This window comes from Engystomops pustulosus, chromosome 2 (assembly GCF_040894005.1).
Source record: "Engystomops pustulosus chromosome 2, aEngPut4.maternal, whole genome shotgun sequence".
Classification (NCBI taxonomy): domain Eukaryota; kingdom Metazoa; phylum Chordata; class Amphibia; order Anura; family Leptodactylidae; genus Engystomops; species Engystomops pustulosus.
The window spans coordinates 43,650,304-43,676,228 of NC_092412.1; the positions used below are offsets into that span (position 1 = coordinate 43,650,304).

The 25,925-nt window shown below is 42.1% G+C and overlaps 1 protein-coding gene across 1 annotated transcript; it reads left to right on the plus strand.

Annotated features, from left to right (window-relative positions):
• Positions 1-1,690: 1,690 nt before the first annotated feature.
• Positions 1,691-25,925, plus strand: KL (klotho). Its single transcript, XM_072134400.1, has 5 exons — positions 1,691-2,404; positions 18,766-19,276; positions 20,556-20,824; positions 21,112-22,222; positions 23,066-25,925. Exons 1-5 carry the CDS (start codon positions 1,706-1,708, stop codon positions 23,401-23,403), a joined length of 2,928 nt encoding a protein of 975 aa, XP_071990501.1. The 5' UTR covers positions 1,691-1,705; the 3' UTR covers positions 23,404-25,925.

The following is a 25,925-nucleotide window of genomic DNA, read 5'->3' on the forward strand; positions in this document are numbered from 1 at the left end:
ATTCTGCTCTTGTTTTTGTACTTTTTCTCTGAGTGATTGCTCAACCAAGAGACCTTCATCAGCAGGTAATTGTAGAGTAGAACAAGCACAAACCATATACACACATCCTACAATTGGTAGCTGACTGATGCTGGAATCTGCGGGTACCAGATTCGGGAACAAGAGGGTTTCCAAAAGTAAATCTGTATTGAATTTGCACGACAGAGAATGGGAACATATTATACACATTTGGTTAATTCTCAACCAGGACAGTATGTACTAATCGCTCAGCTGCTCTATGATATACTGCCTGCAGATAGGAGACTATGTAGAATTTGCTCAGTTCCTCGTGCTCTATGATATACTGACTGCAGATAGGACACTATTTAGAATTTGCTCAGCTCCTCCTGCTCTTTAACAAGTTGCCAGCAGATAACGCACTATTTACAATCTGTTGTGCTCCTTTTGCTCTATAACATGCTGCCTGCTGAGAGGACACTATGTACAATCTGCTCAGCTCCTCCTGCTCTATAACATGCTGCCTGCAGCCAGGAGACTATGTACAATCTGCTTACGTCCTACTTTATAACATGCTGCCTGCAGATGGGACACGTTATACAATCTGCTCAGCTCCTCCTGCTGTATAACATGCTGCCTGCAGATAGGACACATTATACAATCTGCTCAGCTCCTTCTGCTGTATAACATGCTGCCTGCAGGTAGGACACTATATACAATCTGCTCAGCTCCTCCTGCTGTATAACATGCTGCTTGCAGATAGTACACGTTATACAATCTGCTCAGCTCCTCAAGGTCTATAACATGCGCTGAACTTACTGCACTGTGTATTAGGCCTCTTTCACATTGGTATTAGTGCTCAGCATCAGTTGCACATCCATTGCATTTTGTGTCTGTGATGATTTTGTTTTGTCTCTGTGTCTGCAAAAAAACTGAAGGTTTAACATTGCTTTGAAAACATCACATCAGTTTTTTTAGCCTCATCAGTGAAAAAAGGACATTTTTCGTAATTTTTTCCACAGAGCAGTGAAAATGCAAGCGCATAGAAACCAATGGCTTTGTGCGGCATCTGTGGAAATCACTGAACCACGGACGTGAAAAATAAACGCCAATGTGAAAGAGCCCTGATGCTGCTGGTATGCATTTCCCAAATTAAGGCTTCAGCCTTGAAGTGGGTGCTCCCTTTAGAATAACGAAATTTAATGAGGCCAATATACTGGAGATAACTTGTTTTTAATCTAATAATTGATGAATGAATATTAATTAATCATCTTTAGTTTGTGTTAATTAACATGACAGCTCTGGAGGATCATGTAACCCTATGCACCTGCCTATTATGTCTCCCTTGCAGTGATTATTATGTGATCCCTTCATCCATGGCTGAGGGCAGTGCACCCTATGAACTGTGCTCATCTCATGTGCCCCCTGTGGTGCCTGCTTATTGCTACAGCCTTGTGCCCCTGCATCCCTGGCTGTAATTAGAGTGTCACAGTGTGGAGCACAGGAGGAGGAGGAGGAGGGGGAGAAGCTACTTGTTGTATGAAGCTCTGAACATTGCAGCTTCTCAGCAGAGGAGGAAGCTCTGGAGTTGATGAGCTCTTCAGCTAATTATTAATGGCTTGTCCCTCCCTGCTATAGGGGATTGCGCACAGTTTAGAGTAGGCAGGTGATATATAGAGCTGACTGCTGACAGCACTTTCCTCTCACCATGAGGGCACTGGTGGCATGGCTGGCACTGGGCTTCTGGCTCCCTGGGTGTGCAGAGAATATATGGCATAGGTTTGCAAGGCTGCCCTTCCCTAAAGATAACCTGTTCCTCTATGACACCTTCCCCCAGGACTTCATGTGGGCAGTGGGCACAGCTGCCTATCAGGTGGAAGGTGGCTGGCAGCAGGATGGCAGGGCACCCTCCATCTGGGACACACATTGCCACAAGGATGGACGTGCCACTGGAGATGTGGCCAGTGACAGCTACAACAACATCTACAGGGACACAGCAGCTCTGCAGATTTTGGGGGTCTCACATTACAGGTTCTCCATTTCTTGGTCCAGGCTATTTCCTAATGGGACCCATGCAGGTGCCAGTCAGGCAGGGTATGCATATTACAGGACACTCATCCACAGGCTGAAGGAGATTGGCATAAAACCTGTGGTTACTCTCTACCATTGGGACCTTCCTCAGAGGCTACAGGATATCTATGGTGGATGGGTCAACGAGTCCATGGTGGAAGTCTTTGAAGCTTATGCTAAAGCTTGTTTTAATCTCTTTGGGAAAGATGTGAAGTATTGGATCACCATTGACAATCCTTACGTGGTGGCATGGCATGGATATTCCAGTGGAAGTTTACCCCCTGGCATTAAAGGAGACAAATTACTTGGGTACAAAGCTGGACACAACCTCATAAAGGTAAGGGGCAAACCTGGGACTAGACCAAAGGAGAAGTGGAATAAGGAAAAGCTAGAATGAATGATGTAGTTATAAGATATTAGATTGTGAGCCCCATTGGGGACAGGGACTGATTTGGCATGTGGTGCTGCGTAATCTGTGTGCGCTATATAAATAAGGGAATATAAGGGAATTATTATTATAAGAAGATCTATATCTCACATCTAGTGATCATATATTTATCATCTACCTATCTTGCAATATCATCTCACATATGTCTATGTATCATCTTGTATCTATCTGTCATCTATTTATCTGATTGTTTCTAGTATTACCCATCATATCTATCTATCTATCTATCTATCTATCTATCTATCTATCTATCTATCTATCTTTTAAAACTTCTCAGTACAAAAATCCAAAAAGGTAGGCAACACACCAATATAAAAAAGAGCACTGGTTCAATAAAGTACCCACTTTCTTTTTATATTAGTATGCTGCCTATTTTTTTGGATTATCTATCTTTCCATCTAATATCTATGTTATCTACTTCTCATCTTACATTTCTATCAGATATATTTTTATGTAAAATCTATCTTTCACTCCATTTCATATCTATTTGTAACCTTCTTTCCTCTATCTATGATCAAAATATATATTCCATACCTTTGTGTCAATTATTTATCTACAGCGAAGACTCTCTAAAAGACCTCCCCTCTATTAAAAACTGATTTATTTTCAGTGTCTGATTCTTTTTTTTCAATCACATTCTGTTCAGAATTGAGTGGTCTGCTCAAAGAGGTTTCACTGTATCTATCTCATACTTACCAATCATCTATCTATACTATGGAATTCTTTTCATATCTATTTTTAAAGTTTTTAACGGCAATAGAAGTAATGCAATATATCACTTCATTCAATATGGAACATATCTTTATTATTACTTTATATATGCACATAGATTATTATTTTATCCATTATTTGGATTATTTCTATAAATAGAAATGATCCTTGGTGCCGTTTACCTTATCACAGGAGGGACATGAACATAGAGAATTCATTGCTGATGTTCTCTGATTTAGCTTATGAATTTCTGATAAATCATTAGTCTCATAGTCATTTGTCTGAGGAGCAGGGGGGACTAAAATGAAGAGATAAATGCAGGGACGTGTTCTCGAATATAGTGCAGCGGGTACAGTATGTGGATCAGCACATAAGGCAAGATGCTGCCCTGAGTTATGTGCTGTATATATGTCTTATTGGTCATCATTAATACTCAGCAGTGATGATACAGGAATATAATTGTCATTTTCCTCCAATTTGGAGATATAAATGTGGGTAATAAATCATGAGGTTACCTGAGAACATCAAAATACATGACTGTATGATATACATGGTGCTACAGAAATTATTCCTCCTATATATAAAATGTATGCCATGAATTCTATAGCTCATGAAGGATCACATACACTATAGGGGTATCTATCACATGCTGGCACATGGTGTCCCAGTGCTTGATCTAAACCCTGCTCCTCCTTCCACATCAGATATATCTAGAGGATCCGGCCTCCTGATAACAGTCCGTGAGCTGCCCATCAATTCTACGCCAAGTCCTGTCTGGCATTGAACTGCACTATAACCTATGCCAATTCCTGGCCACAGCTACTGAGTAGGTCCATTCTGCGCCCCTCCAGGCTCACTTGACACATGTGGACACCAATTGTGACTTGTTCATGGCTTGTATGCCAAGGCCTGTACAAGCGCACACAGATTACGCAGCGCTGCACAAAGTATGACAAATTGGTCCCTGTCCCCATGGGGCTCACAATCTAAACAATCTAACAGTATGTTTTGGAGTGTGGGAGGAAACCGGAGTAAACCCACACAAACACAGATAAAACATATAAACTCTTTGCAGATGTTGACCTGGTCGGGATTCGAACCCAGCCTCACCCAGCCACCGTGCCACCCTAACTAATATATTTTGATGCGCGCGTGTACCTGTTTAAAGGTCATAGCCTGGTAGCTCATTACTCTGCTCCCCCTTCCATTGTTTATCAGTTATAGCTCCATACTTCTAGTAGTGGCTCTGCCTGGTATTACATCTCTTTCAGTTTCTTTCCATTCAAGTGAATGAAACCGAGCTGTAATGTCTCACACGGCCACTAAACAACAAAGTGAAGTGTCATAGAGCTAACAAGCAGGAGACTGGCAGAAGAGACAAAAGCAATACCCTAAATCACCTAATAATAACCTGTTTTAAGGATAGGACGCTCACTTAAAAAATAGATCACACATTCAAGCCTTAATTATTTTAATGCAATGTGTAGGAGTGACTGCAGTTGTCATTCCTCTTATTTGTGTGTACATTGTATCAGGATACTACGATATATATATACAAATATAGGCTTTTCAGTGACACGTTCATAATATCTGTGATTGTATTCTTCAGCTGTACATCTTCTTCTGACATTATTGTCTTCTATTACTCCTAGATCATGGTATCATATAGTTAATAGGTTACATTAAAAAGGATTACGGGATATAATTGGGGTTATCTGTCTGATTTCCCTAATGAATAATAGATCATAAATACAGTCAATCAGTATGTTATTTTTGAGCAAAATTGTATAGTGTTGAAGGAATTGACCAGAAACTGATGGCACTTTAAAATTCCACACCACATTTATCAAAAGTGGTGCGAACTGCACTAGATGGTGTTTGCCTGTGTAGTGTGCAGAAGGCGCCAGATGCATCAAAAGTGGCGCATGTTCTTCATTAATCTAGTGCCCCCTGAACTGCTCTGGATGTGAGCAACAACTTTTTTTTGCATAGAGTGTACAACACAATTCTGTCGAGTCGCAGTAATAAATGCAGACACTTTATAAATACATGTGTAAGCAGTTTGCATGTTCTCTTCAGTGCAAAGTCAGACAGAGAACGGGTGTAAACACTTTAATGAATGTGGGCCAATATATTGAGTGAATTGTAAGCTATTCATATTATCATGGGGTGTGTAATATAGCACCACATTTGCCATCAAAAACAGAACCCTAATGGAACTCATGGATTCCTTGTCAAGATTCCTAGGGATAATCATCTAATCTAGAATAGAAGACAGGGTTAAAGTTTAGGTAAGATCAGATCAAGCATCTTTCCTTGCTAAATAGAGCACGTCAAAAAACACCCACAGAGCTAGGAAAAGAGTGGGCGAGCAACATTCAATAATTCATCTTTATTAGAAAACACACCAACATTCAACTTTGATAAAAACTTTTAAAGAGTAACTGTAAAGGTTTTTTTTTCCCAAATCAATAGCTCTCGGGATGTAAAACAACTTTGCCTATTATCTTTGTTACCTATATCCAGCAGTTTCCTTGCTATACGCCTCAGATTACCTCAGTGCAGCAGAAGCTGTTTCCGCTCCATCTGCTGACAAGCCCTGGGGTCCGTAGTTTGTTTATCTATCGGTTTCACGGGAGGGGAGGAGCTGCTGCTACCTGCTCACAGGGGAGGAGGTTACGTGACAGAGCTCTCTCTGTGTATACAGAAGAGATGTATGTGTTCCAGACTGTGGATACACATGTCTCCTGCACAGAATAGTGTGGTACAGGACTTCCTGTTCCCTATCACAGTCTGTGATTCTGCGGAACTTTCTCTGTCTCTCTCTGCACCTCACGCTGCTCCCTTCCCCCACTTTGTCGTGGCATCAGCTCTGTGCAGATAAGTTATTAACCCTTAGTGCTCACACAGCCCAGGCTATAGACTTCATGTACTAATGATTTCGACCACTTATTACGTGTTCCCTGCTCCTCCAAATGATGGAAGCTGCCAGGCTGTCACCATATACATCCTGTATGTCCTGTACATGTCCCCTGCTCCTTCATGTGATGGAAGCTGCTAGGCTTTCACCATATTCATCCTGTATGTGCTGTCTTCACTGGATTTACTTGTAGGAAACTAAATGGGCTTAATTCTCAAATACTTTGAGAGAGAACACTAGTCTTACCTCTGGTGAGAAAGATTTTTGTTAAAAATAGACCAGAAAAAAGTGGTGCACTCTGTTGGGCCAGTTCAGGGAACGCCAGATTCATGAATAACGGGCACCAGAAATCCTGAATCTGGCACACCCTGCATTATACACAGGCAAGCCACACTTAGTGCAGTTTCAACTATTCTTAGTAAATGTGCCCCAATGTTATAGCACTGTTTACACCACATTTATGTACACAGTTGTATCCAAGGACAACTATCTTGTTTCTAAGGGACAAAATGGTGACATTTATGGTAAATTATCTTCACACATAGACATTTTTTAGTAAAATGGAATTGAAGAAATTAACTTATAAGGAGGAGCAGGATGTCCTCTACCTGGTGGTAGATGTCCTTTACCCTATAAGAGATTAATCCCAATTAAAATGTAGAAAAATTAGGTTATTCTTGTGTATATCACACTGTTACTAATAGGGGTATAAAATGGACTAGGGGGGGTATAATTTGGGCTAGGCCACTTTAACCCCAGGTATTGTTTGGGCTGGGGGTATACTCTGGCCTATTACACCAGGTTACACCTGGCCTACTATGAAATGAACTTTATATTGATGAGGATAGATGTCTAGATTGCAGCTGCTGAATGCTGTTTGCAGTAGAGGTGGATAAGAGAACTTATAGGCAACCAGAAGGAACATTCACTCAGTCAGCAGGGCTTTCAAAAGTAAGACCCCATTGATCTCGTATTCCATTTATTAGTTATACATTATGAAATTTATGGAAATAATCCTTTAAAAGCTATGACGTTGTATAGCAAAACACAGTGGGGCACATTTACTTACCTGGTTCGAGGAGTTAACCGAATGTGTTGCTTCCCCTTCAGGTCCGACGGAGTTCACCTTCTTCTTCATGTAAGTGCATTGTCTTGCGACACAATTTGAAAGTTAAATCCCGCGCTCAGTCCGAATCAGTCGGATCGTCTGATGGCACGCCCCCCCCCCATTTCTGCCGCATGAAAGCCGGCGCAACACAATCCCAGCGCAGACCCCTGTTAAGTAACTATCACAGCCGTGCAATCCCCAAAAAGTGCGTGCACGAACCCTTAGTAAATAAGCCCCAGTATGGACGCTGCAATTTACAAGTCCTAAATGTGGACAAAGTTTTCAACTTCTTGGCTGATTAAGGGCTTATTTACAACAGGTTTTATAAAGTTTTGCAGATTTTTCTACAATAGTATATGTCATCATGCACATGAAGCCAGTCTAACAAAGCATGGTGCGTCTAAATTCCATAAATTTAGAGTGAAGAACAGCTCATGCGTGTAACTGCAATGTTCTCATTATTCATGCTATGGTAACGTCAGAGGCATTATGGCCTAATACTATTTTAATTGTTCTGGTTGCTTTGGGACTGATTATGCTGCCTTGAGCTCACATGTACATGTACAATTTATGTCTAGTATGGTAACCGCACGTAGTGTACTAACTGTTCTTGTATTTATACATCAGGAGGCTGCAATCTTTAGCTATATATGGCGCATGCAGGGGATGCTTTATGCACCAGCGTATGATAAATTTCCCCCATTATGCTTTTAGCTTAGTGGTAAAAGGATTTCCATTAAAGAAGACCTGTCGGGTCAATTTGATACCATAAACCAACTACAGGCCTGTGGTTTAAGGTCCATGAAAATTTTTTAAAAAAACCTAACTTTTACACCTAGACAAAAGTCCGATGATGCATATCCGACTCAGAACTCAAGATCCCGTGCTGTTGTCTCCTTGTGGTGAGGCAAATGAGGCTGGGATAACTTCTTGGCTTCACTGCGCATGAGCTGTACCTACGGCCCTTGCGCAGTGAAGCTGTGGTGTACTACACTGGCTTCACTACCCTCAACGCACAGGTGCCGAAGGATCTAGGACAGAGGTGAGTATAAAGTTAGGGGTTTTCTGGTGCGCACTTCAAAAACCAAGCCGATTTAGGACACTAAACCAATGGTACATAAGGACCTGGGGGTGGTTTAGTGTCGCAAATCACCATGACAGGTTCCCTTTAAAAGCAGTTGTCGAGTTACATGATTGGTGGTGGACCCAGTGGGGAGACTCCCATGGATCACAAGAATGGGGTTGGTTGTACCCCAAAAGATGTTTGAGATAGTTGAGTATGGCACTTGGCTGTCTCTGTCAGCACCAATGAGATGAATAGAGCAACAGGGAGCATGTGTGATGTGTGACCCCCATTCTTGTGATTCATGGGGGCAGCACCACTAAGACTCTAACCAGTCAGCAAGTTATCCCCTATCCCTTGGATGGAGGAAAAGGTTAAATTTCATCTCAGTGGCTGGACAACCCCTTTAAGCATTTACATCAAATTATAAACATTGCAAACCTGTTGCTGAGAGTTTGCCCGACCCTGGGTTTCCTATTGCTTCCAGGGTATGCAGTTTCAGAAATTTACTTCCATCCTATTGCTTGCAGCTACAGCAGTTGTGACCTGTTTGTTTCTAGAACTTTTTATGTTTAGGTGGTCTGCACAAAACGGCACCATAATCTAAGTAAGGCACCCGGACACCGGGTAGTGACTCCTGGCCCCCATGGAAATGTATAATGGAGTTGCTCATAAGAAACCATCACATTTGACCTTTCTTTGTAACCTGTTTGCCACAGGCCACCTACTATTCTATATATTTATTTGAATAAATCTTTGTTTAGGTCATTTGCAGGTCTATTTTGTAGTGAATCCCTTTAAGGCAATCTCCTATTTGTAGTGAAATGACTCCGTCGTTCCGCTGATCTGTGTAACCTTATTAAGGTAAAGGAAGCAGAGTACAGATACATAATACTCGCCTTTCCATAGTAATGTCATTTATTTTTATTGCATTCTCCCAGGATCATTTGGCCACATAAAATAATTCAACTTTACCATGTTCCGGCAATAAACACTAATGCTCTATGGGATATGACCTAACACTATGAGCTGACTGTACATACGACATACATACTATTATCTTATATCACATGAAAAGATAAGCCTGAAATTATATAGAAGTCTAGCAAGAAAAACCTCCCACAAAATCAAACACCTGTTTATCATTGGCCCCTTTCCTACAGCTCAAAAGTTATGTTAGGACCTGTGGGACCTACATAAAACTGTACACAACCCATAGGCAGCATATACTGTATAATCTCATGACGCTCCAGGATTACGTGCAGCATTCATTAAGAACATAATGTTTCCAAGCTTGTCAGATAATGTATTATGTGCTCCTGTTAATTACATTGAGACTACTAGATCAATTTTGCTTAATTGTGTTTTGGTAATGTGCCTCAATTCTTCTTCTTTATATGTACACAGCCCTGCACAGACCTCGTGCCCTAGTAAGAATAAAGTACCAGTAACTTATGAGGGTAACGTATAACAAATTGTTTAGACTTGACGTTCTATCTGCTGTTATAGAGCAGTAGGAGATAAAAAGATTCTACATAGTGTCCTGTCTGCAGGCTGCATGTTATAGAGCAAGAGGAGCTGAGCAGATTGTACATAGTGTCCTGTCTGCAGGCTGCATGTTATAGAGCAGGAGGAGCTGAGGAGATTGTACATAGTGTCCTATCTGCAGGCAGCATGTTATAGAGCAGAAGGAGCTGAGCAGATTGTACATAGTGTCCTATCTGCAGGCTGCATGTTATAGAGCAGAAGGAGCTGAGCAGATCATATACTCACACATCTATATACTCACACATGTGAGTTACAATGACACACCATATATTCATACATACAGTATATACAAAAATACATACAATACAATATCATATACACTCATGCATTATATACACAGACATACCGTTTATACACATCACATACATATACACATAGGTGAGTATATATTTTTTTCTGCTCGGCTACATATATACTAGGACATATTCTGGGCTACATAAAGTATATACAGGCGGCATAGACGTGGCTACGTATTTACCGGCAGCATGTGCTTGACTACATATATATATATTAGTGCTGTGTCAAATATATACTGGGGACATGTGCTGGGCTATATATATTTGTGACATGTACTGGACTACATATATACTGGCGACGTGCTGGGCTACATATTAATTAGGGGCATGTTCTGGGATACATATATACTGGGGGCATGTGCTGTCATCCTTAAGGTGTTAATGCTGGTATATATTTATGTGTGGTTATTTACTGCTGATATATATTTCCGCTTGCAGTATATTCATTTTTGGTGTCTATTTATATGTGCAGTATATTCATTTTTGGCATCTATTTATATGTGCAGTATATTTATTGCCCGTAAATATTGACATGTGCGGATAGTCTTTGGTATCTTTGTGTTTGGCATATTCATTGCAGGAATATATTTATGTGTTCCCTACATTCAGTGGAGGGACATATTTTTGGTATTTGTACTGTATTTACTGCTTGTAGGCCTAATTGTAGATGATCCCATCCCAATATCCTTTCTTATGATATTTGATGGCCTTATTCTGCTGTGTTTTTGCTACAATTTTACAAGAAGGGTTTTGGGCAATTTTGCTTCTTTGCCTTGGGCACCAAAATACCTTCTCCTCTTTTCCAAAATGCGGACATCTTGATGCTGTTTTGGAGGCAATTTGATGTAACTTGTATGTGCAATGATAACTGCTTACATGATCTATAGAGATCGTGGAAAGGCTTTAAGAATAGTTTTCCCTGGGCCACCTAAGGAACCCTAAGTCTATACTTCTTGTTCTGCAGCTAAATTATAAGTGTAAACAGAATGAAACTTGGGAATTGCCATTTATTCAACAAATTCGTCAAATTAAGTAGCTGCTGAAAACATATTGGGACTCATGTATTAAGGGTCCACGGACCGCACTATTGTCGGTATATCCGATAATTTCTGATGTGCGGCGCATTTGTCGCATGCAATCGAATTTTGGTGCATCAGCACTGGCTTTCACGCGACTTAAATCAGGGGGCGGGCTGTCGGACGATCCAACGGATTCGGACAACACGCTGGATTTAACATGTCAAATTGTGACGCAAGACATGCACTTACATACACCGAGAAGAAGAAGGTGAACTCCGGCGGACCTTAGCGGAGAAGCGGCACATGCAGGATCTCAGGCACACAATCTTGGTGAATCACTCGAGACTTTATCCTCGTCGGACAGTCCGGATGGGGGATTGCGACAGGACTGGCTAATTAAATGTGCCACATAATATCTATACAGTATATACTGACTACATGGCCCATGAAAGATTTACACAACATTTTCTTGCAGAGTGTTGTTGTGTATTAGTCATTTAATTCTTAATAACTCCGACGGATTTGATGATTTACTTAGTTGGTTAATCTGTAAAAGCAGAAGTATAAACTACAAGAACACAAGTTTCATTAGTGCGGGGACATTCCAGTCCAGCTACACTAATACTATGAAGTCATGCTTTTCTACTTAGTTAGGGGTTCATTTTCTTTTATGCAATTCTGGTATGATGCTATTGGGTGGGCTATTTGGACTAGGCTATTGTATGGACTTTGGAAAAGGATTATTAGTACCGGATAATGTTTTATATTTAAAATGTTTTTTTTTTTAAATTTGGTTGCCCCTGAAAATCTAATTTAAAGGGAACCTGTCACCAGGGACCTAATTTTCACTAAAGACTGGTTACAGAAGCCCATTGCAGCTGCATTGCAAATATGCCTGTCTCTAAGCATTTGCGTTACAATATACTTGTGTGTCATAACTTACCTAGCACCCTGACAGAATCCTCTGTGTAGTCCCAGGGGTTGGGCTTTTTTTTGGGGATGCATTTCAAAAACAACATGTGACTTGTCTGTGGTGCAGTCTGCTCAGCCCTCGGCCCCCACCTTTGTGCTCCTGTACAGCTCCTCCCTCCTGCTCCTTCACAGAGGCCACAGCCTCGTGAGGGAGGAAGGAGCTGTACAGGAGCACAAAAGTGGGGGCTGAGAGCTGAAGAGTCTGCAGCACACACAAGTCATATGTTGTTTTTTGTAATGCATCCAAACCAAAGCCAAACCCCTGGGACTACACAGAGGATTCTGTCAGGGTGCAAGGTAAGTTATAACACACAATTATATTGTTATGCAATACTTAAAGAAAGCACAAATGCAATGCAGGTGTAATGGACTTCTGCAACCTGTCTTTAGTGAAAATTAGGTCCCTGGTGAAGGTTCCCTTCAACAAGTTTTGATCATATTTAAGCATGCTCTTTGTGTTGATTGTACACAGTGGGGCGCACCTGCCATGAGGCAAGTTGAGCATCTCACCTCAGGCGGCTCGCCCCCTGCTCAACGAGGGGGCGTCACCACGCTCCCACTTCCCGCCGGCCGCCACTAAGCTCCCGCATGCCGGATGGGACCGCGCAGCAGCCTTCCTTCCGGCACCTTGTTCCCAGATGCTGCCGGCACCTTGCGCCCGTCCCCCGCCGCTGCCGGCACCGAGCTTCCGCCTCCCTGCCGGCCTTCATCGAACTACCGCCCACTGGCCTCCCAGCACCGCATTCGAGTGCTCTGTTTGGCACTGTGCTCCCGGCCGACGGCCGACACTGTGCTCCTGACCCCCACTCCCCGCTCCTGTCTCAACCCCGCTCTGCTCCCCCCTCCTCCTCCCCCCTCCAGGCTCTCGGTTCCCCGATCTATGTAATATGTATATATGTATATGTGTGTCTATATGTGTATATATGTATATGTGTGTGTGTGTATATCTGTATATACGTATATGAGTACATATGTATATATGTGTGTGTGTGTATATATATATATATATATATATATATATATATGTGTGTGTGTGTGTGTATATGTGTATATATGTGTGTGTGTGTGTATATGTGTATATATGTATATGTGTGTGTATATGCTGTATCAACTGTTTGTATATGTGTATATATGCTGTATGTCTATGCAGTATTTGTGTTGTTTATCAGGGCTTCTATTTTTTACTACATGGCTGTACTCTGTATGCATTTTATACAACATAGTGGCACGCTGTATGCATTTTATACTACATGGCGGTACACTATATGCATTTTATACTACATGACGGTACTCTGTATGCATTTTATACTACATGGCAGTACACTGTATGCATTTTATACTACATAGCGGCACACTGTATGCATTTTATACTACAGGACGGCACGCTGTATGCATTTTATACTACATGGCGGCACGCTGTATGCATTTTATACTACATGGCGGCACGCTGTATCTATTTTATACTACTATCGATAGCACATACCCCTAGGGATTACTCTTCAACGGACATTTGGGTAAGGGCGATGGGGGTGGGACTGTTACATGAGGACTGGGTTATAGCTTGCCTCTTTACCCATAAATTGCCAATGGCTTGTGAGGCACAAGAAAAAAATTATACCAATTGAAAAAAAAGTATTCAATATAATATAACAACTCCGGAGCATCTTCTCTTATAACGTAAATGGCCAAGTAGGTGTGTCCTTGCATAGACTAACATTGTATGGAGTTGAGGCTTAATATATCTTATTAATATTGCATCTGTTCATTTTATTATACCATGACATCACTTCTGTAGTATATTCCCTCCTTTGTATCTGCTACCAGACTGTCAATATAAATCCAACTAGGATATTTGATTGTCCTACAAATGTTCTTAGAAGTCGATGGACATCAGAGGCTGTAACTTTCACTTTGTCTAGACAAAAGGTTAAAGTCATAATGTCGAGTGGCTTGTTTTTAACACATAAAATATCTAGAAATATGGCATTGTACCAGAAGAGATGCCCTTTGAACATATTCTTTGTGCAAGGCTGGATGTGACCATGTACTGAACTCTCTTTAATTCAAGTTAATTTTATACCTGGATGTCCTGGGTTTTATGTGATTAATGAACATGAAATGCCTCTTGTAATCACAATGAGCCCTAGTACAAAGTGGAGCCTTTGAATAGGAGAAATATGCTTAAAGTATACATAAAGTTTCATCAAACGCTGTTTAAACATATGTGAGACTGTCACAGTCTCAGGGGACTCCCTGGACCAGCATGGGGGATAGCAACCTTAGCCGCAACCCGGGAGCAGAGTCTAAATGAACTCCTGGTCTTCGCCAGAGCCCGCCGCAAAGCGGGATGGTCTTGATGCGACGGGGAGTCACCAGGTCGCTCCACGGGTGCGACCAGGCCCGCGGCGGCAGCCAAGGTAGGGACACGGGAACCATGAGAAGGCAGGACCACAGATGGCAGGCAGGACCACAGATGGCAGGCAGAACCACGGATGGCTGGCAGAACCACGGATGGCTGGCAGGACCACGGATGGCTGGCAGGACCACGGATGGCTACTGGATTACCAGACTGCCACAGGATAACAGGACCGCCACAGGATAAAAAGACCACCACAGGATACCAGGACCGCCACAGGATACCAGGACCGCCACAGGACACAGGAACAGCACGGAACACCACAGAACACGGGAACACCACGGAACACGGGAACAACACGGAACACAGAATCCACAGAGGCGTCTGGAAACGCTTGGGAACACGGAGGGCTTTCTCTTTAGTAACAGGACATGAAGATCTGGCAGGGAATGCTGGGAGTCGCCAGGCTATATAGCAGAGCCGTGATGCCAGCACCAATAAGGAGGATGCTGGCCCTTTAAGTTCCCTAGCAGCGGGAGCGCACGGCCGGGAAGGAAGGAGGCGCGCGGACCACACGCTGGGACCCGAGCGGAGCCAGGAGCGGTGAGTAAAGGCGAGGGGGAGCAGGGCTGGACAGCGGAGCACGGGTGCACCCACGATCCACAACACCCCTGACAAGAACCGGACCGGGGTGCTGCGTGGCACAGCAGGACACGGGTGTCACCAGCAAAACAGATTTTGGACATGAGCAGGAGCAGTATTTAGCGGACTTTAAAGGTGCTGGACCCAAACTTCTGACTAAAGTTTGCATTCTGCTCAACAGCAAAGCCAACAACACCCACAATCAGTGCTGGTGTTATATATTTAAATACTGTCTGGCAAAGCTGACACTCATTGTCATTGCTCCCAGATGACGTCTGAAGGGACCACCCATTCTCCCCTAAAGGGCGGTGGCCAATGCCGGCGGAATGCAATTCGCCCACAGATCACGAGAACGCTCATCTCGGGGAATGTCAGTGTGTCCGAAGGAGGTACATTAGACCCCCCGTTCTTGTGATCTTTGGGGGTCTCAGTGATGTGGATAGGGCCTAACTTGTTTTGTGGAAAAAAACCTTTAAATTGGGGGGGGGGGGGGAGGGTGGCTTTAACTTTGATTCCTCTGGTTCCTATCATTGTATGAGGAAAAATATTGTAATACCCTTGCTGTGACCATCTGATTATCACAAAAGATTGACATCTGGAGATACAGATCCTTTGCTATGTCTCTTTCTGGGGTAAATGGCCGACAGACAGACTGACTTATTTCAGAGTTCTCGGTTGTAGGCAGAAAGTAATTACTTTTTTTAGTAGGATTTGTCTTCCAGGTTTCTTACATGCTGATTTAGGCTCCTTGTGTTCTGGATGATACAGGTTGTTTAATCCACCTAAAAATCCTCCTGTCTGGACTAAAGATCAGCATTATTCTAATGCCGAGAAATCCATTTAAATTAATGCATTACTGAGGACATTGAATACTAGGCCGGAGTGCACCAGGAGGAACCTTATCTTCATTTTACATTTGTTTTCATGCCAATTTACAGCTAATAGAGTGTTCTGTACAACTGAGGATAAAGCCAGAAATTGTCACCATTGCAGATGACTCTTTATATCTCAGCCTTTTCTCCCTATGGTCGATTTCAAGCATTTGTAATTCAGCTGCATTTAGACTCCCTATTATTGCTGTAACACCTGGACCCCACAGTCAGCAGTAGCTCCATATGTATTGGCTGTTTAGTGCATACATAATTGTATATCTTCCATTGAGTTTAATGGTAGCTGTATTATTTATTATGTAGCGAGCTCCCCCTAGTGGTGGCTGAATGTAGTCATTTTGATAACATGGCAGTTAGGGACTGCAAGGATTTTATCAATATGCTATTTTAAAAAGATGGTGTTCAGAATGGGAACCATCATAATATGGTAGGGTATGAGGTTATTATTAAATAAATCCCCAAATTAATAAGAAAATTGGGGCACATTTAGTAAGGGCCATGCACCAGTTTTGCCCGTTTTCTTTAGTGCAAACTGCTTGCACAGGTATTTATGGAAGTGTCTGCGCCACAAATGTGTTGCATGGGACCCTTTTGTGGTGCAGTTGCACTATTCATTATGCAACACAAATTAGGGACGTTCTGGTGCTCAGTCGGCCATGCACCAAATTTAACATGCAAAGTCCGACAGAATTGTGTTGCACGCCCTATGTTAAAGGTGCACCAAAAAAAAGTGGTACACTCTGTCGAGACATTGCAGGAAGCGCCAGATTCATGCAGAACGTGCGCTAGAAATCCTGAATCTGGCGCCCCCTACACTATACACAGGCAAACTGCATTTAGTGCAGTTTGTACTGTTCTTAGTAAAGGCTTCCCATTATGTTGTGGTTAACATTATGTTGTGTCATCTATTTATGCAATTATGGTGAATTTCTAACCCTACAGTGATCTACTTCTTGTCAGTGACGCAGTAGAGTCTAGCTTTGTGGCCAGTGAAATATTAATGATCTATTGTTAGTATTGGACATAATTATTTTATCAGTGGAGGGGACCCCGGAAGTACGTGGTGTTGGGGTCAGAAAGCAGACGAGGTGAGCGGGCCGCAGGTGAGGCGAGCACGACGGCCGCAGGAGAGGCGGGCGAGCCAGGCCACAGGAGAAGCGTGCAGTAGGAGAGGCGGCCGGGCCGCATGGGCGGAGGGTGGTGCGGGCTGGACATGAAGTTGGCGGGCCTGATGCCTGGTGGGCGGGGCAGGCACCAGATTCCTCAGCAAAGGTAGTGGGGCGGCTCTTGAGCCCGGGACGGACAGCCAAATTATAATTTGTTAATGATATGTCCCCGGGCCTGTCCCACTATCTCTCCGCCCACCTCATATGCAGTGGGACAGGCCCGGGGACACATCCATAACAAATTATAATTCGGATGTTGGTCCCGGGCTCATTGGCCGCTCTTTAAATCAGCGTTCCCGCTTCCTGCCAGAGGCAGGAAGCAAGTAAATAAATTATTCTTTGCCCGTCCATCACGGGCCCCCCTGCGCCCGGGCCCCGTAGCGACGGCTACGTCTGCTACGGCAGTTGTTACGCCACTGCCCCCACCAGATTCTTAGCCATCAGGCTGCAGGGAGAATTTTCTGTGCTTCTCACAGATAATGGAATTTCTAGTTGAAAAGCAGATATCTAGTTATTACAGTTTTAGTGATATTGTGAACTCTATTACATTTAGGAGATGTGAAGGTAAATATTTTCTGTTTGGAGAACATTTTTTGCCATCAAAGTCAAATTTTAACTATTTAGTTTTTATAAAATGTTTGAGTTTGAATCAAAATTGCATGAAGGCGCCTATGTCTATAAACTCTTTAATGCAATTTTGAAAATGGGGCAAGTGTCTGCCCTCAGAAAATATGTGGTTTGTTGGGTAACTTTAATTTTTTTTGCTGTTATTTTGAGTTTAATTTTAAACGCCAAAATTGTAAAAATTGCTCAGGTCAATAATGCGACAAAATATCCAGAAATACCTGACTGTCGAATTCCCGGGTGAAGATGCTTATCATCTCTGTCCTGTCTATATATCTATCTCCTATAATCTGAACATTTATATATCTCGCTTTTTCTCTATTTATCAATCAATCTATTTCTGTTCTAGTGTACTTCTCTCATATCCATCTACTGCTTATATCATCTACTTTATAGTTCTGCATCTAGAAATCAGCTTTCATATTTATCTTCTATCATAATAATTAATAATTCTTTATATAGCGCACACAGATTACACAGCGCTTGCCAAATCAGTCCCTGTACCCATGGGGCTCACAATCTATTCAACCAACCAGTAATTTTTGGAGTGTGGGAGGAAACCGGAGGACCCAGAGGAAAACCACACAAACATACAAACTCTTTGCCGATGATGACCAGCGGTGCAAGGCTGTAGTGCTAACCACGGAACCACTGTGCTGCCTATCATCAATCTATTTATCGCCTTCCATATTACAGTTTGTTTTACCATACTAAAGGGAGCCACTTACTGACTTGTCATAAAATTGTTTTATTTTGGGGCCCCACTTTTAGTTTTGCCCAGGGCCCCAATTTGTCTAGAACCGGCCCTGGGTGCATGATATGCTATGATATGCAATGACATGCTATGATAACATTGTGTATTGCTATTCCCTATGGATATAAAGATATGAGCTTTGTCACGAATATTAATGATATCTGTGTTTTCCCCGGCACAGGCTCACGCTCGTGTATGGCATCTGTATGACACACAATTCCGATCCTTACAAAAAGGTCAAGTGTCCATAGCGCTGGCTTCTCATTGGATAAACCCAATCAATATGACCCAACACTGCATCGAAGAATCTCGGAAATCCCTGGATTTTGTCTTGGGATGGTTTGCCAGGCCCATATTTATAGACGGAGATTATCCTCAATCCATGAAGTACAATCTGACTTCCCTCCTGCCTGAGTTTACTGAGGAGGAGAAAAGGTTCAATAAAGGAACAGCCGACTTTTTTGCTCTTTCCTTTGGGCCCATCTTAAGTTTCCAAATGCTGGATCCGGATATGAAGTTCCGACAAATGGAGTCTTTATCTCTGAGGATGCTCCTCTACTGGATTAACACGGAGTACAACCAACCGCCAATATTTATTGTAGAGAACAGCTGGCTCATTGCCGCCTTTACCAAGAGGGAAGATGCTAAGTATATGTATTATCTCAAAACATTTGTCATGGAGACGTTAAAGGGTATGTAAAATCAGTATAATGTTCCATCTTCTTCTTGCTTCAGGCTATGTCCCCTCAGTATTGGTTATAGTTCATTAACCCCATAACTTTCATCTAACAAATCACAATAACCCCCTATAGACACTAATGATATATATGGGATCTGGCAAGTTTCTATAAATGTTCTAGAATATTTTGACAGCAAAGATGGTTTATTTTATAGCATTATTCTGGCTTTTAGAAATAAGTGATATGTGCATATGAACTTCTTGGTGCACCAAGGCTGGGAACATGATTGTGGGTTCTCTTCTTTCTACAACCTCTTTTTTTAAGGCCTCTCGCATGTCAGTAAGGTTCCGGTCTCTAAGTTTTCAGGCCGGACATTCCAAAATCATGTGATGCAAGTATGATGCGAGTTAGTCTCATCAGACTCGCTCGGGAGCTTGAGGCCTAAGCAGTGGTGTAACTTGAAGGTGATGAGCCCCAATACAAAGTCTGTGCCAGGCCCCAGCCTATAATGGTAGTCTTCTATTGGGCCCTGTTAGGATTGCATCATTGCAACCCCTCAAGTTACGCCCCTGGACCTAAGGGATGTAAATAATTATGTAAAGGAGATGTTCTGAATGTTACTTAAACAACTTAGAAGATCATTTGCATAAAGATAGGAATGTTTTCGAAAATTACATATATCTGGTTTTACTTGTGGTGTGGTGACAAATTCACTCTCTTGTAGGACCTTTCCAAAACGTAAAGATTGTCATATGGGAGGTCTTAAAAGTTGGGCATACCATTTATAAAACTTGTTACAACCCCTTAAAGTTTGATTCTTATTCTCTATAATGTAAACAGTGGATAACAATCTGATCATTATGGGTCCAACCCATGCACAGACCCCCTATCCAGAAAACGGGGGTGGGTATTACTCTTACGAATGAATTTAGCTGCAGGTTGAGCATGTGTCATATGCCATTCAATACTATGTGAGCATTGGAAATTGCAGAGCACAGCGCTCAGGTATCTCTGGTTCTCACATGGACTATTTATGTACTTATGTACTGTGCAATTTCAGACACTCCCATAGTACTGTATGGAGAAGCATGACGCATTCTCAATCTGCCACTCTCTCAATTTGTGAGAGTGGGACCCCCATTCTCATGACTGGTGGGGGGTGATTCTTGTGATCATGGGGGTTCCAGCAGTCGGATCCCCACCGTTTAGATTGTTATCTCCAATACTAGCATGTCAGGTGTGTTACTTAATGCAGTAAATACACATACGTATCTCTCTGATTTACTTTCAGCGATTAGAATAGACGGGGTGAACGTCATCGGGTACACGGCCTGGTCTCTCATGGACGGCTTTGAGTGGCACCGAGAATACAGGATTAGACGTGGATTGTTTTATGTTGATTTTGCAAGTCAGAACAAAAAGCTCATGCCAAAATCTTCAGCTCTATTTTATCAGCAACTTATTAAAAAGAATGGATTTCCACCATTACAGGAGAATCAACCTATCCAAGGGACGTTTCCATGCAATTTCGCTTGGGGAGTTACTGCATGCACAATTCAGGTATCAGTGATGGCCTTTTATGTTAGTAGCAATAGTTTTAGTTATTTTTGCAGGTTTTAAAAAAAAAAAAATATATATACTAAAGGAGAATATTTTTGCACCTGTTATCCTACACACATCTTTGCTATGTACATAGGATCTAAAAGTATAGCACAGGGGAAGGAGAAATGTCTACTTGTGGGGTCCGATGTGACAATATATTTTCTTCTGTTTTTGTATAATGATATATTATGTTATAATATATATATATATATATATATATATATTTTTTTTTTTTTTTGTGGCAGGTGGACTCAATCCCAGCCCAATTCAATGACCCTAGTGTCTACGTATGGGACATGAATAAGACTAAGGGACTTACAAAGGTGGAAGGTCTGAGAATGCCAAAAAGAAAAACCCATTGTGCTGACTATGCTTCAATAAGGCTCCAAATATCTATGCTACGCTCTACACACATTAACCATTTTTATTTCTCACTGAAATGGAGTTCAATCGTTCCTCATGGGAACATATCTCAGATCAATCACAGCGTTCTTCACTATTACCAGTGTTTTGTAACTGAGCTTGTTCGAGTTAACATCACACCGGTAGTCGCTCTCTGGCAACCTATGGCTGAGCACCAGGGAATGCCTTTAAAACTCTATAAAATGGGTGGATGGGACTATGTACACACCATTAATGCGTTTGTTGAATATGCTAGATTGTGCTTTAAAGAACTTGGGAACTTTGTGGCCATCTGGATAACCATGCATGAGCCCCCAATGAGAAACCTAACCTCAACGTCAGGACACAACCTCCTAAAGGCCCACGCGTTAGCATGGCATCTGTATGACAAGGAATTCCGGTTGACCCAAAAAGGAAAAATCTCTTTGGCACTTCATGCCGATTGGGTGGAACCTGCCTCTCCTTTTTCACGAAATGATAATACCACAAGTGAGAGGGTTTTGGAATTTGATATCGGACGACTCGCAGATCCCATATTTCTCAGTGGAGATTATCCAAAAGTAATACGTGAATGGCTGGGTCAGAAGAACAGTCATGGAGTATTTGACTTTCATTTACCTCATTTTACGGAATATGAAAAGCAATTGATCAAAGGGACCTTTGATTTTTTTGCTTTAACCCATTACACTACTGAACTTGTACACTGGGAGATGGAAGATACTGTGAGATATGACTATGGCCTTGAAGTTCAATTTATCACTGATAGTACATTCCTGCATTCTCCACATGAGTATGCTGTGGTTCCCTGGGGGCTGCGGAAAATATTAAACTGGATAAAATCCAAGTATGGGGATATACCCATATATGTCCTGGGAAATGGAATTGATGATGGAAAACTGGATGATAAGCTGAGGATCTACTATATTCAGCATTATATTAATGAAGCTTTAAAAGGTACATTTATATTTATTCTATTGGTATTTTTTCACCCTGTGGTGGTATCAAACAGAACAGATAGGTCCAATCTACTTATGTTTCCCAGGAGCAGTAGATTAAAGGAGAGTGAAAAGGTAGGGAGGAAAACTAATAATAGTAGGAAAAGAAGGGAAGAGTAAAGGTGGTGAAAATAATAGGAAGAGGATAAGGAAGGAGAAAAATGGTTGGAAAGGAAATCAAAGGAGAAAGCAAAAGGAAAAGAAAGAGGTAAACAGGGAAGAGAAAGGTAGTATAGAATGAAAGGGAATGGGGAGGAAATGGAAAGGATAGAGGAAAAAAGAGAAAGTTAAAGGGGTTTTCCAGGAATCTGGAATACTCCCTAGGGGGCCAGAGTATGGATGGAGACAAAAAAGAGAGCAAAATTACTGTCCCAGAATCACTCTTGTACTTCTGGTTTTCGGCACTGCATCTGGCTGTTAGTTTTGGAGCATCATGTGCCCCTCTTCAGCTAAGAAGTGGCCTCCTCAGACCTAGGGATGTGCCTTCCCATTACCAAGGAAGTGATGCCATGTGGTCCGCTAAGGTCACTCATACCATAGTCAGTCTTGTGACTCCCCTCTCCATAGAGATCCACGGCACACAAGCTGTGCACCCATGTGCAGCACCGTATCGCTCTGTGCGGCCATTGCCGTCTATGGGGGAAGCATGTACAGCTGCAAGATTGTCCTCCATGTCCCCCATACGGTCATGTGAATGTAGCCTTTGATGTAACAGACAAGGAATTATCACCAGTGGTTGTAACTGTTTATTTAGTCTATAACTAACCCTTATGAATGTTAATATCATATTCATCTCTTTCAGCCACCCTACTAGACGGAGTAGATCTTCGTGGATATTTTGTGTATTCCTTCACTGACAAGATGGATCCCCAGTTTGGTTTGTTCAAATATGTTGCCAATAAATACGAGGCAAAAGATTCAAAGAATATATACAGGAGGATCATAAATAATAATGGATTTCCCAGCATGGATACCACTCCAGCCCCCTGCCCGGAGGAGATCTTTGATTGCACAGACTGTCACGTGTTTCAGACTAGAAAATATTTGTTTGCTTTTGTGGCTTTCATGTGCTTCGTATTCATTGTCTCTGTTTTTATGATCACCTATTACTCAAAAAAGGGCAAAAGGAGATATAAGTAGGAAAAAACTTGTCTTGGTAGAAACAGATTAGAAGAAGAAATGCCTCGACTATGGGCTGGTGGATGGTCCCTTGCCTCCTCTACCACCATTGTCTCTCACATCACCCGTAACATCAGTAGGATCCTGTTGACTGTGCGCTGAGCCGATCTTGAATTGACTTGGTGGTTCATCATTTTTTGCTCAGTAAATTGTCCATTTCATGACAAGGATGCTGCCAACATCTCCAATCTCCGGGTTGACTCGTAAAACTGTGAATTTGTATAGTAATATAAGAGTAATAGTATAAACTAGGTCTGTGCTTTGTGGAGCTCTATTTTTCACAGGCTTCCTATTGGAATCTTTCCTGGATATGTTATGTGATTCTAAAATAGATTTTTTTGCTACTACTCGGCTCCAGTATCAGACCCTCAGGATGTGCAAACAATGGATGATTGAAATGATTTATTACCATACATTTTTATTAGTCAATACAATAAGGAATTTTATCAGCGCTGACAACTTATGATGATCCTAGGCTTACATTTAGCTGTCCTGTTGATGAAGAGATCCATTTATCTAGGAATGGCCAGAATAAGTCCATCACACTGAATCAGATAGGATATTTTTGCTTGTATATTAAGGCAGCCCCATAGTCCATACAATGCTTGGGCATGTTGGATTAGATATGTTCGATTTTTGTATTCACGGAGATACACAAATGGTCAGAAGGGTTTGGCGCTGACTCAGCATTCATGTTGGTAGAGTAGTTAGGATACATGTAACTGGCCAACGTACATACTGGGCCTAATTTATTAAAAACCTGTACTTGTTGTCAAGGCTGGCTCCAGGTTTCAGTAGGCCCCTGGGCAACATAGCCTCAGTGGGCCCTTTTCAGCAAACTCATGTGGTGGCATTAAAAATTCAGAAACTAAGTAATGTATTCCCTAGTTTATCATTCCCAAACAGCCCTGTCAAGGTTGTGTTATATACAGCCCTCTCACAGTTTAACTATACACAGTTTTATACATTATATACAGCCTCATCCCTCACCAGGTGCTGCCAGGCTGCTGGGGACTGAGATCCAACTGTGTGGGGCCCCATTAGCTCTGGGCCCCGGCACTTACCCAGGTATGCCTGGTGCTGGTGCCGGCCCTGTCAATAGCAACCAGTCAAGTCACACCCTCTCCCTGCGGCCTTCCCTCCTCCCTCTGCCTACTGTAATCTCACAGCAGAAGTGAATAGTACAGTGTAACAGCCTATGCAGCTACAGCAGGGAATGGCTCTGGTAACACCCCCGTTATCATCATTTTAATAGTTTGAGCTTAGAAGGAAGGAGGCCTTGATTAATAAATATATGAAGATTACCATGGTGCCTGGATCTATGAGTAATTGATGGTAGGTTTCCTTTAAATTTCTGTGAATGAAGTAAACCAATTGATCAGTGAGATCCATTAAAAAGCTAGTTTTGCATAGACCTTAATTAAAATTATTTTTTTACAAAATAATTGGCCACATATATCAAAATTATTGCAGTCTGTACTATGTGCAGTTTGACTGTGGAGTGTGCGGAGTGATGCAGATTTATCAAAACTGGTGCACGAATGAATTTGGTGCGCCCTGCACTGCTCGGGGAGTGTGCACTATTTTATGGGCGCAGAAACTGTATAAATACATGTGTATGCAGTTTGCATGTTCTTTTCAGTGCAAAGTCAGACAAAGAACTGGCGCAAACACTTTTATAAATGTCAATGTTGATTTAAGCAAATATTTTCTTAACATGATTAGATTGTGACCCCCCATGGTAACAGGGACCAATTTGACATGCTTGGTGCAGCGCTGTGTAACCTGTAGGCGCTATATAAAGAAAAAAGAAAAAAAAAGAATTAACCAAACAGTGACCAGTAGCAATTTAATATACACATGCAAATGAGTATCCAATTTTTATTTTTTTTTTTAAATGTAAAACTTTTTTTCTTCAAAAATATCAAAATTAAAATATCATTTAAGTTCTAGTTACTCAAAATGCAGCATTACAGATGGGGAAAATTTGAATGGTTTTACAACAGACAACTGCACACATACAGTGAAAATGGACTTAGTTTGGCATCTGCTATGGGGAAGATTTACTTACCCGCAATCCCGCAGTGCGATGTCCGACGTGGATTCGAGTCCAGCGTGATTCACTAAGATCGTGCGTCCGAGTTCCTGCATCCATCACTTCTGCCAGAGGTCCGTCGGAGTTCACCTGCTTTTTCCTGGTGCATGTGAGTGCTTGATCTTGCGACAAAAAACCTTTTTAAAATTCCGCGGTTTGTCCGAATCCATCGGGTTGTCCGACGGCCACGCCCTCTGATTTCTGTCGCGTGCAAGCCAGCTCCGATGCACCAAAATCCGATCATGCGAGCCAAAATCCCGGGGCAATTCGGCGCAAAACAGAAATATTCATGAAACCCGACGAAAGTGCGGCGTTCGGAGCCTTAGTAAATGAGCCCCTATGACTGTTACAGTTTTCCCTAGGACATGCTTCATTTTTTCACAAATCA

Excerpts from the sequence above, each read along its gene's own strand:
- KL (XM_072134400.1), top strand. The coding sequence starts at position 1,706 with ATGAGGGCACTGGTGGCATGGCTGGCACTGGGCTTCTGGCTCCCTGGG. Across the intron at positions 2,405-18,765 it reads CTGGACACAACCTCATAAAG|GCTCACGCTCGTGTATGGCA; the intron begins GTAAGGGGCAAA and ends TCCCCGGCACAG. Across the intron at positions 20,825-21,111 it reads TTACTGCATGCACAATTCAG|GTGGACTCAATCCCAGCCCA; the intron begins GTATCAGTGATG and ends TTTTTGTGGCAG.